Source organism: Sardina pilchardus, chromosome 14, assembly GCF_963854185.1.
Source record: "Sardina pilchardus chromosome 14, fSarPil1.1, whole genome shotgun sequence".
Lineage (NCBI taxonomy): Eukaryota > Metazoa > Chordata > Actinopteri > Clupeiformes > Clupeidae > Sardina > Sardina pilchardus.
In genome coordinates this window covers 12,740,934-12,758,523 of record NC_085007.1, presented here as the reverse complement: position 1 = coordinate 12,758,523, position 17,590 = coordinate 12,740,934, and the positions used below count along the sequence as shown (strand labels likewise).

At 40.8% G+C, this 17,590-nt stretch overlaps 1 protein-coding gene across 1 annotated transcript; it reads right to left on the bottom strand.

Moving 5' to 3' along the window:
- Positions 1-3,168: 3,168 nt before the first annotated feature.
- LOC134100348 (myosin heavy chain, fast skeletal muscle-like) lies at positions 3,169-15,278 on the bottom strand. The gene is made up of 38 exons (XM_062553506.1): positions 15,075-15,278; positions 14,785-14,928; positions 14,543-14,699; positions 13,409-13,436; positions 13,142-13,268; positions 12,964-13,056; positions 12,576-12,639; positions 12,393-12,491; positions 12,210-12,313; positions 11,992-12,130; positions 11,436-11,554; positions 11,130-11,279; positions 10,857-11,027; positions 10,467-10,767; positions 10,286-10,356; positions 10,117-10,204; positions 9,915-10,032; positions 9,711-9,834; positions 9,434-9,570; positions 8,893-9,148; positions 8,542-8,784; positions 8,279-8,455; positions 8,031-8,176; positions 7,838-7,928; positions 7,340-7,729; positions 6,944-7,189; positions 6,654-6,850; positions 6,041-6,224; positions 5,733-5,898; positions 5,456-5,580; positions 5,062-5,370; positions 4,734-4,937; positions 4,242-4,367; positions 3,986-4,156; positions 3,789-3,893; positions 3,611-3,706; positions 3,367-3,498; positions 3,169-3,249 (listed from the first exon to the last, which is right to left on the bottom strand). Exons 1-38 carry the CDS (start codon positions 15,276-15,278, stop codon positions 3,229-3,231), a joined length of 5,823 nt encoding a protein of 1,940 aa, XP_062409490.1. The 3' UTR covers positions 3,169-3,228.
- Positions 15,279-17,590: the final 2,312 nt, after the last annotated feature.

The window sequence follows — 17,590 nt, the reverse complement described above, 5'->3', positions numbered from 1 at the left end:
TTAAATCCATCATTTAGACAACAGAATCAGTCGGATTTCTCTCATAGAAGTCAACCAGGCCTATGTCAAATGCAGGCTGGGGTGAAGCTAACACGGTTCCCCCACCGTGTTTATCAACCGTGATAATAATAATATTTGAAATGAACACGGTAGCCTAATTGTAGCCTAGGCTATATAGTCAACATTCGTGGTTTGCCGTTTCAACGGTAGGCTAATCGCTACAAAGTCACCAACTGATAACGAACAGATTGAAGAAAAAGAAGAATGGTTTTGGAGTGACATTTCTTGCATGTGTGAGAGACAGCGAGGTTGATGCTGAAAGCGTGAGTTTCCAGCCAGGAGCGTGGCCAGTTCAAACACAAGATCCGCGACGAGACTGCAACATTCTAAAAACCAGCAACGTTCTAAAACTCTGCAACTAAGATTTGACAAGTTGGCCCAATCCCAATGTCAGCCCTAAAGACTAAGAACTAAAGACTCACAGACTTAATTGATCTCAGGTGCTAAGTGAGTGAGTGTGTGAGGCCACATAGGCTCAGATAGGTATTTGGGATTGGGACAGCACTTCACGAGATAACATGTACCTTGGCGATGTTTACTAACAAAGACGTTGCTAACATTTGCACCATGCACGTGTGTCGTGCGTGCTGTTGTTTACCTTCATTTCCGGGTTTTTCTATGATCTCCGCGGTAAACGTCACAACACTTTGAACTGTGGGTAATTCCCTTAGGTTAAGTCTGCACCGATGCAGACTCACGGAAAGGGCTCGGTAAGTCTGTACTCAAGCCCTCCCGCCCGTTGTAATTCGACATTGGGACAGCCCTAAACCCTTACGAATTTCGCGAGAACGCGCACCAAAGTCCGTGAGTTCGTGAGTCCGGACATTGGGATTGGGCCGTTGAATGTTTAGCGACGGCTTGCAACTGCTTGCAACTGCTTGCAACTTTTGATTCACACCGCCGCAACTGCTCTCCGCAACCGTATCAGACCGTCGCGAATCTTCGGTTTGAACTGGCCTTTCGAGTTGTCAACTATGAAATTTGTATAGGCTACAGATGCGCGAAAATTGTAGCCTACTAGCTTATACTTTGATCCACTTGGTGTGGATTTTTAGGAGCAAAATGCGAATAAAAGGGTTGAATTCAGTACTCGCACCTGTGCTCCCATTTCATATTTTCAATTAGCACTAATACATATTTCCTCGCATTTGCGACGAGGTGCTCGCAGTGTACAGCCCTGGGGTGGGGTATAGGCTACGTTGCCACTTTTCCCACCAATGAAATGTGCCGCTGAGTCCTCAACAACGTTGTTGGAACAACGGTGTTCGAACACCGGAGGTAGCGAATTGCGACACAGGTACGATGCTTTCTGGAAACAGGTGTAACACTGTCGTTGTTTTATCACAAGTTGCGTCGTATCACGGTGGTTTAGCAACGCCGTTGTTAGCTCTTCTAGAAACACACCCCAGCATAGCTACTTCACGCCAAAGGTAGGCCTAAACATCGTCATTGAACGACACACTTACGAGCTCAGCAAATTCCCGGTCACTTCTTGCAATGGACCTTTAAAGCAGATGGTTGATCAGCTGTGTGCAGCTCTAAAGAATGTTTGATTCAAGTTCAGCATGTGTTGTGAACTATTTGTTTCTCAACGGTAACAAATAAATGTTGGCTAAAGAGTCATATCAAATGGAGTTTATGTTTTTGTTTTTGCACCTAGCTGTGTAATAAGCGGGATAATGTATAGAACGCTGGTCATTATGGGGAAACAGGACAACTCATTTGTGTTTTTGCATTAGTGTCACCTACACCTCAATATAGCAAAGACCAAAGACATGGCTATTGATTTTAGGAAGAATGTTAAAACACCTGAGCCTGTAATGATCAAGGGACAAGCCACCGAGCAAGTGCAATCTTATAAATATCTTGGGACAATCATTGACTCCACCTTAAATTTTAAAGAGAATTGCAAAGCTGTGAGCAGGAAGGGACACCAGAGACTGTTCTGTCTGAGGAAATTGTCCCGTTTCCATATTGATAGGACCATGATGACACTCTTTTATCATGCTTTTATTGAATCTGTGTTAGCTTTTTCAGTTGTGTCATGGTTTGGAAACCTGCCCTTAAAAGAAAGGAACTCACTCAACCAGATCATCAAATGGTCTGGCAGGCTGATTGGAGAGACACAGCTGAGCCTGGAGTCACTGTACACCAAACAGTTACAGCGACTAGCCAGTGCCATCTCCAATGACATCTCCCACCCTCTTGCGAGTGAGTTCCAGCTCCTGCCATCTGGACGGAGATTTATAGTCCCAAGGTCTAGAACCAATCGTTTTAGGAACAGCTTTATCCCTGCTGCTGTTTCCCTCTTAAACAAGTCCTAGTGCACTTTGAGGTCTATCTTGTGACCTGTTGTTATTTATCTATTTATTTATATTTATTGAAAATGGTTTTTTAACCTATTTAGTGTCTTATCTGCTTTTGATCCTGCTCAGTGAGCATTGTAGATACCCATGTCTGTTTCGTGCTGTGTGTTAACCTGTCTCTTGTTTGTCCTGTCATCTATGTTTTTGTGTGACGCCCTCTCCTGTTACTGCACAACAAATCTACCTTTGGGTACTAATAAAGTAAACTGAACTGAACTGAACTGATGCATGCCAGTAGAAATAACTATTTACAGTGGGGAGAATAAATGCTTAAGTTGACTAAAAAGAGGAATATAAAATCATCTTTTGGAAGTTGATCTTAATGCCTTAATCAAAAAATGAGTTAACATCCACCCTTTAAGGACACCAATTTTCTTTGAGAATGAAGAATGTATCGTAAATAAATAAATAAATGTTCTTCCTTAAAATACAGGGGGCATAAGAGTATGACACCTATCATAAATTCCCATAGAAGCAGGAAGATTTTTAAAATATATGTTTTGTTTTACAGGCCAGCTATTTCATTCATCCAGGATACTTTCTATCCTGATAAAGTTCCCTTAGCCTTTGGAATTAAAATAGCCCCACATTATCACATACCCTTCACCATACCTACAGATTAGCATAGTGTGTAAACTCCGGACTAACTAATTCATGTATTGCCTTCAAAACTAAAGAAGTCATGACAAAGAAACATCAAATATTCTGATATGCAAATATTTTATTAGGTAGTCATTGTTACGGAATAGTCACATTAACCCAAATGATTCTTCCAGATGAAAATGACATGGGATCAGAGGGTTTACTCAGCAGCCTCTTTGCCCTTAAAAAAAACCAAAAAAAAAACAAGTTAGCAAGACAACAAATAAAGCTCAATGACTTTCAGATGCTCAATGGTCATTTGAGAAATATTGATAAATAATGGGAAACATAATCATACCTTGCCACCATCACGGCTCTTGGCCCTCAGCTTGTTCACCTGGGACTCGGCAATGTCAGCACGCTCCTCAGCCTCCTCCAGCTCATGCTGCACCTTCCTGAACTTGGACAAGTGGGAGTTGGCTTGCTCCTCCTGTTTGATATGAAATTGTAGTGCGATGAATGCAGAGAAACATAGCAGCCAATTCACCATATACCATGAGGAGCAAACATTGATGTGTTTAGCTAAGACAAAAATGACTCACAGCTTCCTCAGACTGTCTCTTGTAGGCCTTGACCTTCAGCTGCAGCTTGTCAACCAGATCCTGGAGTCTGTTGATGTTCTTCTTGTCCTCCTCAGTCTAAAGAGAAAAAGTGTGTCAAGAAAGAGAATTCTCTTTGATTTGATATGCATTTGTACATGAAGCAGAAAATGTTTCTTGCCTGGTAGGTGAGCTCCTTCACCCTCCTCTCGTATTTGCGGACTCCCTTGACTGCATCAACACCACGTCTCTGTTCAGCCTCAACCTCACCCTCCAGCTCACGAACCTTAATGTGGAAAATTGTTTCAGTTTCAGCCACTGCCTCTTATGTAGCTATGAGGTAAACACATGCTTTCAGTGTCACATTTGGCTGCCTACCCTGGACTCCAGTTTCTGGAGCTGTTTCTTGCCACCCTTCATGGCCAGATTTTCAGCTTCATCCAGGCGATGCTGCAGATCCTTCACAGTGACCTCCAGGTTCTTCTTCATCCTCTCCAGATGGGAACTTGTGTCCTGCTCCTTCTTCAACTCTTCTGCCATCATGGCAGCCTAGATGAAAAAAAGTGCATTTTAAATAGATGTACAAGTACTTCTGAATATAATGCTCTGATTCTGAAGAAAAGAGCAAACGTACATCAGTGATGGCTTTCTTGGCCTTGTCCTCAGCATTTCTAGCCTCCTGGACAATGTCATCAACCTCACTCTGGACTTGGACCAGGTCAGCCTCAAGCTTCTTCTTGGTGTTAATCAGACTTGTGTTCTAATTTGGAAAACAGAAAACATGGTATAATTTCAATGCTAGAACAGTCTGTTAAAACATCAGTTAAAACAACTGAGAAAACACAAAAGGGCTTAGGGTGCTCAGGAGTCTATAAATTAGTACTCAGGTGCTCTTCTGCTACGGGTAAGGTGAGAATCCAAAGGCAAAAAAAGATTTGCAGAGGCACTCCGAGATTTTTAGAAAATATAAAAAGCCTTTAATAATACATGGCAAACACGGGATTTAAAAGCACATGGGCCTACGCATTGCGGCCATATTGGCCTTCATCAGAGCATGCCCTCGGAGTGCCTCTGCAAATCTTTTTTTGCTTTTGGATCAGTTAAAACAATTTCTGTTATTCTTTACCTGGGAGTGCAAGAGGCCAACGCGCTCACTGGCATCAACCAGCTCCTGTTCAGCCACTTTGCGGCCTCTCTCTGTCTGCTCCAGGGCAGCTCTGAGCTCATCAATCTCAGCCACCATCAGAGTGTTCCTGCGCTCCACCATGGCAGCCTGTTCCTGCATGTCTTCCTGTCCTCTGACAGCATCATCAAGGTGCAGTTGGGCATCCTGGAGGTTATAAAACGTATTTACACTACCTCAATATATGAGCCATTGTTACCATAATGTTTGGTGGTCAAGTAAAACAAGCAGGTAAAGCAATTGGTTAGAAGGTTCTGTTGTTATGGCTGACCTTGAGCTGACCCTGAACGGTCCTCAGATGTTTCTGGGACTCAGCAGCCTGGCGGTTAGCATGGCTCAGCTGAACCTCCATCTCATTGAGGTCTCCCTCCATCTTCTTCTTGATTCTCAGGGCATCATTCCTGCTCCTGACTTCAGCATCCAGAGTGCTCTGCATGGAGTCAGTCACCCTCTGGCTGTTCCTCTTGATCTGTTCCATCTCCTCATCCTTCTCAGCAAGCTTCCTGTCAACCTCACCCTTTACTTGGTTCAGCTCAAGCTGCACACGAAGAATCTTGGACTCCTCATGCTCAAGAGTTCCCTGAATAAAAAAATTAAGGATTTGAAATTAATATATATTTTTTTCCTTTCTGAAAAGTCCTAATAATGCCAGCCTGAATGTCTACCTCAGCCTCTTCAAGAGCAGTCTGGATCTCAGACTTTTCAGTCTCAACAGTCTTCTTGGCCTTCTCCAGCTCATGAATGCTCTTTCCAGTCTCACCCAGCTGTTCAGTCAGGTCAGAGATCTCCTCTGAAGAAATGCATTTAGAACATTTAATTTAACACAAAGTCAGTCCCTCTTCATATGCTATTATTTTTTCTCTAAATGGCAGTACATAATACAGTGTTAGTTTTTCTTGACATGGTTTGATTGGGAAACATTTCATGGTCATCCTGACTTACGTTGGAGGTTCTTGTTTTCCCTCTTGAGAGTTTCCAACTGGTCAAGAGCCTCCTCATAAGAATTCTTCATCTTGAACAGCTCAGTGCTGAGAGAACGAGCCTCTTTCTGGGCACCCTCCAGCTCAGCCTGACCCTCCTCGTACTTCTGCTTCCACTCTGCCAGGACCTTTGAGAAGTAGTTTGTATCTTTGGTCATTTACATCAATGTCCTGCTACCAAAATCTCATGTACATATTTAGAAATATTTCTCTTTGTTTTTGTTTTGTTTTACCTAAATGTCCATGGCTCTTATATTTTGGAGGTATTACCTTGTCAAAGTTCCTCTGCTTCTTGTCAAGATTGGCAGCCAGAGCATTGGCTCTTTCCACATCAATCATAAGGTCCTCAACCTCACCCTGGAGTCTCTGCTTGGTCTTGTCCAGAGAGGCACACTTGGAGTTGATTGCTTCAATTTGCTCCTCAGCCTCCTGCAGACGCTGGGCAAGCTTTTTCCTGAGATAACAATGTATTTACGTGAGATTACTTCATAGTTGCCTTGGTTTTAATACACAATATAGTAATCCACCACCCATTCGGTAACACTTCATATTAAGACACATATATTCACCATTAATTAGCTGCATGTATATTAGTAGCATTCTAGCCATTTGTTAGTCATTATAAGTCAATAATGAATACCTTATTCTGCAAGACCTTATCCTACCCTTACTAGACCCTTATTTAATAATTTACCCTATGTAAGCGCCTAATTACCCCTTATTCATAATTAATTAATATGTTGTTGCTTATGAATTATGACTTAAATATGCATGGCTCAATATGGGGATTGTAAGGTGGTAGTACCACAAGAACAGTTATTCACCCCACAATATAAAGTGTTACCCAGCATTCTATTTGATACTTTGCATGTTTGATACATACTTAGACTCCTCAAGCTCTTCAGTGCGCTGGATGGCATCAGTTTCATACTTGGTCCTCCACTGAGCTACCTCGTTGTTGGCCTTGGACATGCCACGCTGAAGTTCAGCCTTTGCCTCCTGCTCCTCCTCAAACTGCTCCCTCAGGAGATCGCAGTCATGGCGTGCAGACTGAACAGCATGGGCCAGGGCATTCTTGGCCTGTTTGTTAACAAATAAACGAGTTAATGAAGCATTGCCCATGAGGTGATCTATGTAATCCAATTTCTTAATTTCATGCAAAGGTATCAGTACCTTGACTTCCTCCTCATTCAGTCTTTTCAGCTCCTCAATTTGCTGAGTAAAGGCCTGCTTGCTTCTGGTCAGTTGAGACACAAGAGCATCCTTCTCCTCTACCTGGCGGCCAAGCTCACCATTTTCAGTCTGAAGTCTTGCTCTCTGAGCACCGAGGTCATTGACCTGACGGGCAGCCTCATCACTCTTGGCCTTGGTTTCACCGAGTTGGTCCTCAAGGGTGCGGCACATCTTTTCCAAGTTGCCCTGTTAGTGAACAATACAAATAATCATTATTAAGATGAAACCAAATTGTAGCCCTTGATTCCGGAGAGTTGATTAATGAGAGACATACATTGGATTTAGAGTTCAGGTATTCATTATGCTAACCTTTGCTATTTAATACATGTTGTTTACCTTAGCCTTAGCAACAGCCTCCATATTACTGGCGAGATCATCAATCTCCATCTTGAATTCACTCTTCTCCTTCTCAAGCTTCTGCTTGACACGCTGGAGGTTGTCGATCTGCTCTCCCAGCTCAGCCACGCTGTCAGCCTGCTTCTTGCGGAGAGCTGCAGCAGTGGCTTCATGCTGCAGGGTGGACTCCTCAAGGTCACGACGCAGCTTCTGGAACTCAGCCTCACGCTTCTTGTTCATCTCAATTTGAGCAGCAGTGGCACCACCAGCCTCCTCTAGCCTCTCACTGATCTCCTCAAGTTCCCTGGAGATATCAGATCTTTGCTTCTCAACCTTGGCACGAGCTGCACGCTCAGCCTCAATCTCTTCCTCCAGTTCCTCAATGCGGGCCTGTTGGTATTTTTAAAAAGATAAGTGAGATTAAGATTGAGATTTAAATGTGATTGAGTAAAAGATTACTCAAAGCAGTATAAAATCATATGTTTATGTAAAACAAACCTGAAGCTCCTTAATCTTCTTCTGAAGCTGAGCACCCAATGATTGTTCATCTTCAATCTTGCTAAGAAGTTGGCTTGTTTCAAAGTCCTTCCTGTAAAGTGAATTAATTGTCAATGACTAATTACAGGAAAAGGGTTTAGTGGCATTATGAGTATACATTTGCATAGTGTTGCTACTGGGAATTTCCCATTACTTCTTCAGCTTCTCCTCAGACTGCTGCTTGTCATTCTCCAGATCCATGATATTCTCCTGGGCCAGCTTCAGGTCTCCCTCAAGCTTTCTCTTGGCTCTCTCAAGATCCATGCGGAGCTTCTTTTCTTGCTCCAGGGAACCTTCAAGCTGCAGATTGAGGAACATTAAGCATTTGAAGCATGACATATTGCAATTCAGAGGCACAAAGATATCCATACATTTCCTTTAACTCTCAGGTTGTTAACTCACATCATCCACTTGTTGTTCAAGCTTAGTCTTGGACTTGGTCAGAGTGTTGACTTTGTCTTCCTCTGCTTGAAGATCATCAAGAGTCTGCTGATGGGCCTCTTGGAGGGCTTTCTTCTCCTTTGACAGCTTACCAATGGACTCATCCTGAGCAGCCATCTCCTCTGTCAGGTTCTTGACCTGCACATAGAAAATCATATATCATTATCTATTGAACAAAACTTCTTGCCACATATAGTATTCTCTGTTTTTTAAAGAATGTAAACCTTGTTTTCAGTGGCATGTTTCTCCTTCTCCACTTTGGCCAAGGTGAGCTCCAGATCATCAATGTCCTTCTTAAGCTCAGAGCACTCATCCTCCAGTTTCCTCTTCTTGGCAGTCAGTTCAGCATTGATTTCCTCTTCATCCTCCAGTCTCTCGGTTGTCTCTTTAAGTTTGGCCTCGAGCTGGATCTTACTTTTGATGAGACCCTCACACCTCTCCTCAGCATCATTGAGACCCTCAGATCCCTATCGTAAATATGAGATAGAAGCATGGCATAATATAAAATCAAACACAATGCTGAGACTGGGTAGTGGTATGATTGTGAATAGTGAAATGGTACAGTATACACTTACAGATGCCACTTGCAGCGCCAGGTCATTCCTCTCTTGCACCAGAGACACCATCTTCTCCTCCAGCTCCTTCTTCCTGGCTGTTACCTTTTCATGGTCCACCTTGAGTTTCTCAAAGTTCTCTTTCAGGTTGACCAGCTCCTTTTCAGTTTCAGCACTCTTCAGTAGAGGCTTGATCTTGTAGTAAACCTTCATCCATGGCCAAGTCTTGACATTCATGAATGAGCGGATATTGTACTGGACGGTGTAGATTGCCTCTCTGTAAAAAGTAAATGGGTCAGTTGATTGTCAAATTACGACAGTGACCAGTCCCATCTTTGATGCAATTATGTTTGTATTAAAGACGGACTGGGAATGATAAGTCATTTAGTTAAAGTTTTAAAAAAATTAAGAACTGTTGCTTTATGTTATTTCCACTAACAATTTATACGAGACTCACTATTCTTTCAATCAAAACTATTATGGTTAATTAAAAAAACTGAGATGCTATATATCATGACAAATGATTATTGAACATGATAACACCAAATACATCATACACTACCTCCTTGCTGTCATCTTCACAAACTCCCTCCTCATTAGGTATGCACGGCAGAGAGCCTGAGTCATTGTGACCAGGGAAGCCAGTTTCTCATCTCGCAACTCCTCAAGGGTACCCAGCAGACCAGCCTTGAAGAACACCTGAAAGAGAAGATGAAATGAAAAATGAACATTTGATTGGAAACGTAGATAAATATAGTGCTTGTTGTTATCCCCAATAAAAAAAAAACAGTTTGCAAAGTACCTTAGTCTGATCATAGATAATTCTAAAATCATCTTACCTTAGTGTGTCCAAACTTGTACTGGGTGTGATCAACATCGATGGATCCCAAGAGCTTCTCAGCAGCCTTCTTGTTGTCTATGAACTGACCGTCAGGGATAACACTGGCATTCAGCACTTTGTATCTATTTTAAAGGAAAGAGGGCATTATTTTCCCTTCCAAATACAAATATGTTTGTTATAACAAATTGATACCTATATTCACCTCTGCTTGAAGTCAGCATAAATGATCCTGCTTGGGAAACCCTTTCTGCAGATTCTGATACCCTCAAGCACACCATTGCACCTGAGCTGGTGGATGACCAGGAAGTTCTGCATAAGACCTGTTAAAATAGAGAGGTGTGTATTTTCAAGGAAAATATCAGGTTTAGAAGAATATATTGTATAATTTCAGCCAAGCTCTCTACCTGGTTTCTTAATTTCATTTGGAATCAGACAACGCACAAAGTGGGGATGGGTGCTCCTCAAGTTGGTCATCAGTTTGCCCAAGTTCTCCTGTAGAGATAAGAATGAGGTGCAATCATACACTCAACTCTCCTTAGGATGTTTCATGTGTGTTATTGATGTAATGCATACCCTGAACTGTGATGACACGGTCTGCATGGAGCCACCCTTCTTCTTACCACCCTTCTTAGCGCCACCAGTCTCTGTTGACATACAGACAAGTGAAAAATTCCACAGTTGAGTTAAATGCACAGAAAGTTTATAGACTGGATATTCCTATATTAGCTTTTATACTTTATATAGCTTTTGTTACCCTCAACGACAGGTGGGTACAAGACAGGCAGGAGTTTCACTCCCGACTTCTGGTACAGCTGAATAACAGAATCGTTCAGTGGATCCTTGTTCTTGTCCAGCCATCCAGTGACATTGTAGTCCACAGTGCCGGCATAGTGCACCAGAGAGAAGTGGGCTTCAGCACAGCCTTTTTTGGGCTTGGGCTTCTCAAAGGCCCTATTCTTGCCAAGATGCTGGTCATACAGCTTGTTCTTGAAAGTGGTGTCAGAGGCCTTGGGGAACATGCACTCCTCTTCAAGGATGGCGAAAATTCCCATAGGCTGTTGGGAAAATGAGCTTAGTTGTAATGGTGGGTATTATAAAACAATAGAAATGTAGCACTTGGCTTTTTTGACTAATTGAAATTGACCTTCTCAATGAGCTCAATGCAAGCAGCTAAGTCCATGCCGAAGTCAATGAACTCCCATTGAATGCCCTCTTTCTTGTACTCCTCTTGCTCCAGAACGAACATGTGGTGGTTGAAGAACTGTTGCAGTTTCTCATTGGTGAAGTTGATGCACAGCTGCTCCATGCTGTTGTACTATGTAGGAGAAATGTCATACATAATTGGAGAATATTACAACATGAGTCACTAGAAACAAATAGTTGGTGAACAACTATTGAATTGGTGAATAACACTCACATCGAAAATCTCAAAGCCAGCAATATCCAGCACACCGATAAAGAACTGGCTTGGCTGTTTAGTGTCCAACATCTGGTTGATACGGATGACCATCCACAAGAACATCCTCTCATAGATGGACTTGGACAAGGCCGAAACTGAGTTATTGACCTGAAACAGAATATTCAAACAACGGTCATGCTATATTCAAACCTAAAACTAAAATGCTTATATGATAAAAACAGGTAATTTCACTATCAGCAATTCTGTCCAAACTCTGCCAAGTGGTTTGTGATCTTGTGAAGCTCCTAGTGACTAGAATAATACCTGTGGCACAGTCTGACCCTTGGTGACAAACTCGTTTCCAACTTTCACTCTTGGGTAGCACAAAGCTTTCAGCATGTCAGCAGAGTTCAGGCCCAGAAGGTAAGCGACTTTGTCAGCATCTAAAAAAAGTGCCAAAGTGTAGCATTTTGACATTTGTAGCAACCAATTTCATACTCCACACTCCAAACAAATTCGGGACAACTTATGAAACAAGTTTGTTCACCTAAATCTCCTCTCCCTCAGAACATTTGTCTTAGATAGACAAGTCTCACAAAAATAAAGGTATCAGAGTGACCATTGTTTTGTAAATGTTTGTCTTTAAATGAAGATAGATAGTTTCTTAATCCAGAAGGAAATTTAGAATATGAATATACATGAATATCCATGTTGATATAATCACATGGCGGTATTTCATTTTTGGGCATGGTGTACAGTAGCAGTGACAATGGTTCTGCTTGAGAATCAGTCAAAAATGAATGAGTGAATGGATAAATAAATAAGAGTAGAGTACCCTTTAGTTATTACTAGAAGTGACTGGTCCATTAGTGTAACTTACCCTCAGTGCCATCAGGCTCAGCCTGCTCCTCACGCTGCTTTTGCCTGAATTTCATGTTGCCATGATGTAGCACAGCACCAGTCAGCTTGTAAATGGTCACTTTCTCCTCTCCGCTGAAACCCAGGATATCAATGGCATCCTGAAATGATAAATTGTTTGATTATTTTGGAGCTTTTTCAAGAAATCAAAGGGGGGAAATACTTATGTGGAAGACTTACATCTGTGGCATCCAGTTCCACTTTGTCATCAATGCTGGCCACAGTAATCTGACCCTGACTGCACATTGGGAAGTCATAGGGGTTGGTTGTGATGAGGGACATTTCTGTAGGGGTCAAATTATATTATGAATTCAGAATGACATGTATTGATTTTTGAATGTTGGTTGAAAATATTAACCTTACCTATGAGCTCAGGCTTGTGGTTAGTCATCATCTGGTAGAAGATGTGGTAGCCTCTCTCATCAGGAAGCTGGAATGTCACTCTAGACTTCTCCAGTAGATCTTGTTAAGCAGGAAAGGATGCATTTTCATTTGATACATGGCAATAATTAAATATTAACAGATGAATTATTTCATTATACTTACAAGTCTCGATATCAGCCCTAGCCAGTTTCCCAGATGAGCCAAAGTGAATTCTGATGAATTTACCCTGTTTGAGATTACATTTTGAAATGACATGTATTTATTTAGCTGAAGCTGTTAACCAATGCAGGTTACAAGTTACAAATGAGGAAAATATTCAAGTATTAAAAAATTATTAAAATATTCAGTAATAGACCTAAGAGTAAAAATGAATACTGACTTTACTGATACAAAAAGTAAAATATGATAGTGTAGAGTAGAAAGTAGAAAGCCAGAGAATGGTTTAAAAAAATACTAATAGATATAAGATAACGTTTTAGTGTGTTTTGTTAAAAGAAAAGCTCTAAGATGTTCATTCTGTCTAAAAACAACAAAAAGAGACTAAACTTACGAAACGTGAAGAATTGTCATTCCTCACAGTCTTAGCGTTACCATAAGACTCCAGCAGTGGGTTGGCAGCAATAATCTGGTCTTCAAGAGAGCCCTGCAAGTCCATAGATATATTGTTATTGAAGTTCATGTCTGGTGCTATATGATAATTAGCCTATAAATATGCAAGGGGCCCCTGCCTTTATTTTTCCCTGAGCTGCTGGAGCATCTGGTGCTGCTCCCTTCTTCCCACTAGACACTGCAATTGTTGCAAAGTACTGGATGACACGCTTGGTGTTTACAGTCTTGCCAGCACCAGATTCTCCGCTGTATTGAACAGAAGATATGCCAATTTTCTCACAATTACAATTACAAAGTGTACCAGAAGAGTATACTGTATACGCTATGCAAAGTTTAGCCCTTTATTAAAACCTGTAAAAAGTTATAAGGGATACTATGACACTTACGTGATCAGGACAGACTGATTCTCCCTGTCTGTGGGGCAAAATAGAGATTTACATGAATGGTTTACATAAATTAGTCAAATATATCATATATTAATATCTATCTATCTATCTATTAATCTATTATCTATCTATCTATTAATCTATCTATTAATCTATTAATTAATTAATCTATTAATGCAAGGAACGTCTGTCTGTGTGTCACTCTGTGTGTGGCACGCATAACTCTCGAACCACTCATCCGACTGACCTAAAATTTGACACGTGTCTTGCTAATGACATGCGTGAGTGCAGTGCAAAGTTTGGCCGTTTTTGGACAAAAAATAACAAAGATATCGCTAAATTAAGCAAAAAACAACTCTACTGCAATCCCACAATTCTACCGCTCTCCACACTTTAGCCACGCCCCTTCTCACTCACTCCAGCATAGAAACAAAAAAGCACATTTCGCTGACAAACTCACGTGTTGCCATTCATGGAAATTACGATGTCTCACGTAAACAACGGACCGTTTCAAGATTGTTAATGTTGGATAAACATGCTGAGTCCGACACACATGCACCCATGTTGGTAAGCAGGCTGTTAAAGTCAACGTTGCATCTATTTATCAACAACCGCGGTTCTGTTGCCTGATCAGGTTGCTGATCTTGCAATGCCGACACACACGTTGGTAGCATTCTGTTAAAATTAGCATTTAAAACAGCCGTTCTTGACTCTATCTGGACATCGACTATGGCTTCATAACATTCATTCAAACATCATTTCCAAGTTCATAGCGCTGGAATTGCCATGGTCAGCTTTTAGGCCACGGTTAGCTTTAGGCTATAATTTCCCAACAACAGCAAAAACGCACGGGTAGCGTACGTAATATTGCCATTAGCTGCAACTCAGACGCCTTTCCCAGAGACGGTTTATGTAACTAATCTTTGCTTTTCCCCTTCACTTTTTTTACTTTGCAAAGACAGTAAAAAGCTCTACTAACTGCATGGGCTTGATTCTACATCATCACAATCTAACATGATCTACCTGCATCAACGTCATTTGGCAACAAGTTTCTTGGAAAACAATGTTTGTACGGGCACTGCACTAGTAATTAATGATTATTAATCAGTGTTGGCTTTAAAACTGAAAGCATACCTTGAAGCATGTTCTGATATGCGTTGTCAGAGACAGAGAAGATGTGGGGTGGGGCCTCCATACGCTTCTTGCCTCGGTAGGCATTCACCACTTCTTGATCGTATACTGGGAGCCACTTGTAGGGGTTCACAGTGACACAGAAAAGTCCAGAATAGGTCTAGAATGAAGAAATAAAGAAGATTGGTTTTCCATTGCTTTTCATTTTTCTTTTCTTTTAATTTGTTCAAAAGCGTAATGCTTACATAGATCATCCATGCTGCATAACGCTCTTTGAGGTTATACAGGACAGAGGCTTCATTGAGGTGGGTCATCATGGCCATGTCCTCAATTTTGTCATATTTGGGAGGATTCAAGGGAAAGACTTCATCTTCCTTCACTGTCCTTTCCTAAAAACAATGTAGAAAACAGCTTTAATAAAGAGATACATTCAAGAATTTGATCATCAGATTTAATTTTAGAATTAAGAATTGTATCATCAGATTTTAATTTTAGAATTTTAGAATTATGAATTTTAACAGTCTTGCTAAAGTACCTCCTTGGTTTCAAGTATTTCAACAACGGCTTTGCCGCCTTCCTTCTTTTTAATTGTGCCCTTGACGTACAAGTCCTCTTTGTCACACACATAGCAAGCACTCTTTGCATCAAAGGGCCTGGTTTGGGCCTCAATTCTCTCCTTCTCAGGCTTACGAAGGTATATGGCAGCGGCGCCAAAGCAGGCCATTTCACCGTCCCCCATGATTGCTGGTTACTGCATTAAACATAAACATAATCAGACAAGCACAGACACAGTATTGAAAATAAAGTGGTTAACACTATTGAACAGTATTTAAATATACACACAAATCCAAAACACACCATATAATCTAGTGAAGTTATAACTCTATTGATATAACTTTTACAAGTTTTCCATTTCCCTCTTGAAGCTACTCTATGCAGTAAAACATCAATTAATTATTGTGGCACATGGGGCTGTTTAAACGTAAGCTTCCGTTCTCAAGATCTTTAGTGCCATGAGAGTCAGAACTACAGTATAGGCACATTAGATAATTGATTGTGGAGGCATATTGGACATGATTCTTCAAAGATTTATTTCCAAATGATGCCTTGAATGGAGCTACATGTGCCATAGTTCATTATCAATAATCAATAAATGTCTACAAAAACATTTAGTTTAGTTGAAGGCAAGTAGCTTGTTTTAATCGTTTAGCATTTCAGATAAATCAGCTGTAGTGCTTTACCTTTTCCTCCAAAGACCAGATGAATTGTTCAGAGTTGTTTGTGTCTAAAAATGATAAAACATACAATCAAGTATTTTAGTGTATAAATGAATGTATTGTAAATACATAAATTGTAGCAAGTTTGGTAGTTCCATGCTTTAGCGATGCAGTCTGCCATGACACATTCTCCAATAGTAGCCACCTCCTGCCTGCCTGTCTGTGAAAGCACGAAATGACTTACTGATCACTGGAACCCCCCTGGTCTCTTCTGAAGCCCTCTCAGCTGGTCCTTATATTGGCCGTATTCTGTCAACTAAGCAGAGTTCAAGTAAGGCAATGTGTGTTTGTTCTATTTAAACATCACCTCAACCCCACTGTCACAGAACAGTAGAATATAAGGCTAAAGTGAAGGCCATGATTAAAATGCATTCTGTTTTTGATCACTTTGCAAAATGAGTTTGTGTGTATTTCAGCTGATTAATTTATGGGATATAGTAGGATTTAAAAAGTTAAAAGACATTTGATATCTGGACAAGCTCATTATGGCAAAACCTTTAGCTATTTTTAACAGAGCAAAAAAAAAGTAAGGCACATTGAGCAATGTCCATATATTTCCTCTATCACCATAGTATAGAACAGTTGGCCTATACTTTGATAGTGTGATTCAAATGTGATTGTTATCATATATCATATATTAAAGGTTAATGCCTGCCCCAGAAGTCTGTTTGACCATGTGTTTTTGTTTTCATTTCCTAAGTTTTTATTGCTTTGTACATACCAGCTAACTAAATGTTGTTTCCCTTTGATTTGCAGGCTCCCTGAAATAAATCACGTGATTAATCTGTCCTTCAGATAGGAATGTGGTTTATTCTATTTACGCCCTCCACGCATACGTGTCACAAGTGTTTTGACACCGGTAAAACTATTAAATTTTATGGCAGCATTCCAAAAGTGACGTGCACAGCAGTTTTATGGTGTTCAGTGACAAATATATTGCAAGCTGTCTAGATGCCTGCATACACTTACACTATATGCATGACCAAAAGTACAACATAGACATAATGGTGAAGAAACTGAAGCTTAAAAGTAGGTACCACAAGTCACAAGAAGAAATAATTTCTTGTGTACTTTTCCTCTATCTTGTGACACTATAGCAGTTAATCTTTTCTAGGCTAACCATGTTGGCCTAGGGTGTTTGGTAAATAGCATCTCTTCAATGTGGTGTTCTAAAATAAAGAAAAGGGATACAGCCCATTGCTATTGATGCAAATAGCAAAACTATTTCCATAGACTAAAATCTCATCTTGAAATATTGACCAGATATTGACAGTCTAGTTATTAAACTGTTTATTTTTTTAGAATATAGAGAAAGAGCACATGTGAGAAACATTAGTAATGTGTACAAGTATTTGTGTTTCTCATTGAAAATTGATTGGCAATATGTCAGTTTGTGTCAAATTACACATTTCACATCATTGTTGAGATGCTGAAAGGATACCAAACCAAACAGACTTTTCTTGCTGAACAAAATCTTTGATGCACAACCCAAGTACATGCAGGAAAAGAGAAGACAGGACAGTGTGTTGAGATACATTTCCTGGGGCTGGGTGGTCTCTGCACAGGATTGGGATCCATGTGGCAGCTGAATACTCTAGATAGGCAGAGGACTGCTGCCGGTAGACATCCGTAGTCTGACATCTGAAGACCACAGATCCATATGAGGAGACGTGCACTCTCACTCAGCTAAATGGAGCCAGTTAAGAATGAGTGGTGCTTACTTGCTTTTGTTTTGGAAAGATGAGATTTAACAGACTGGAGTAGAGAGTATGCA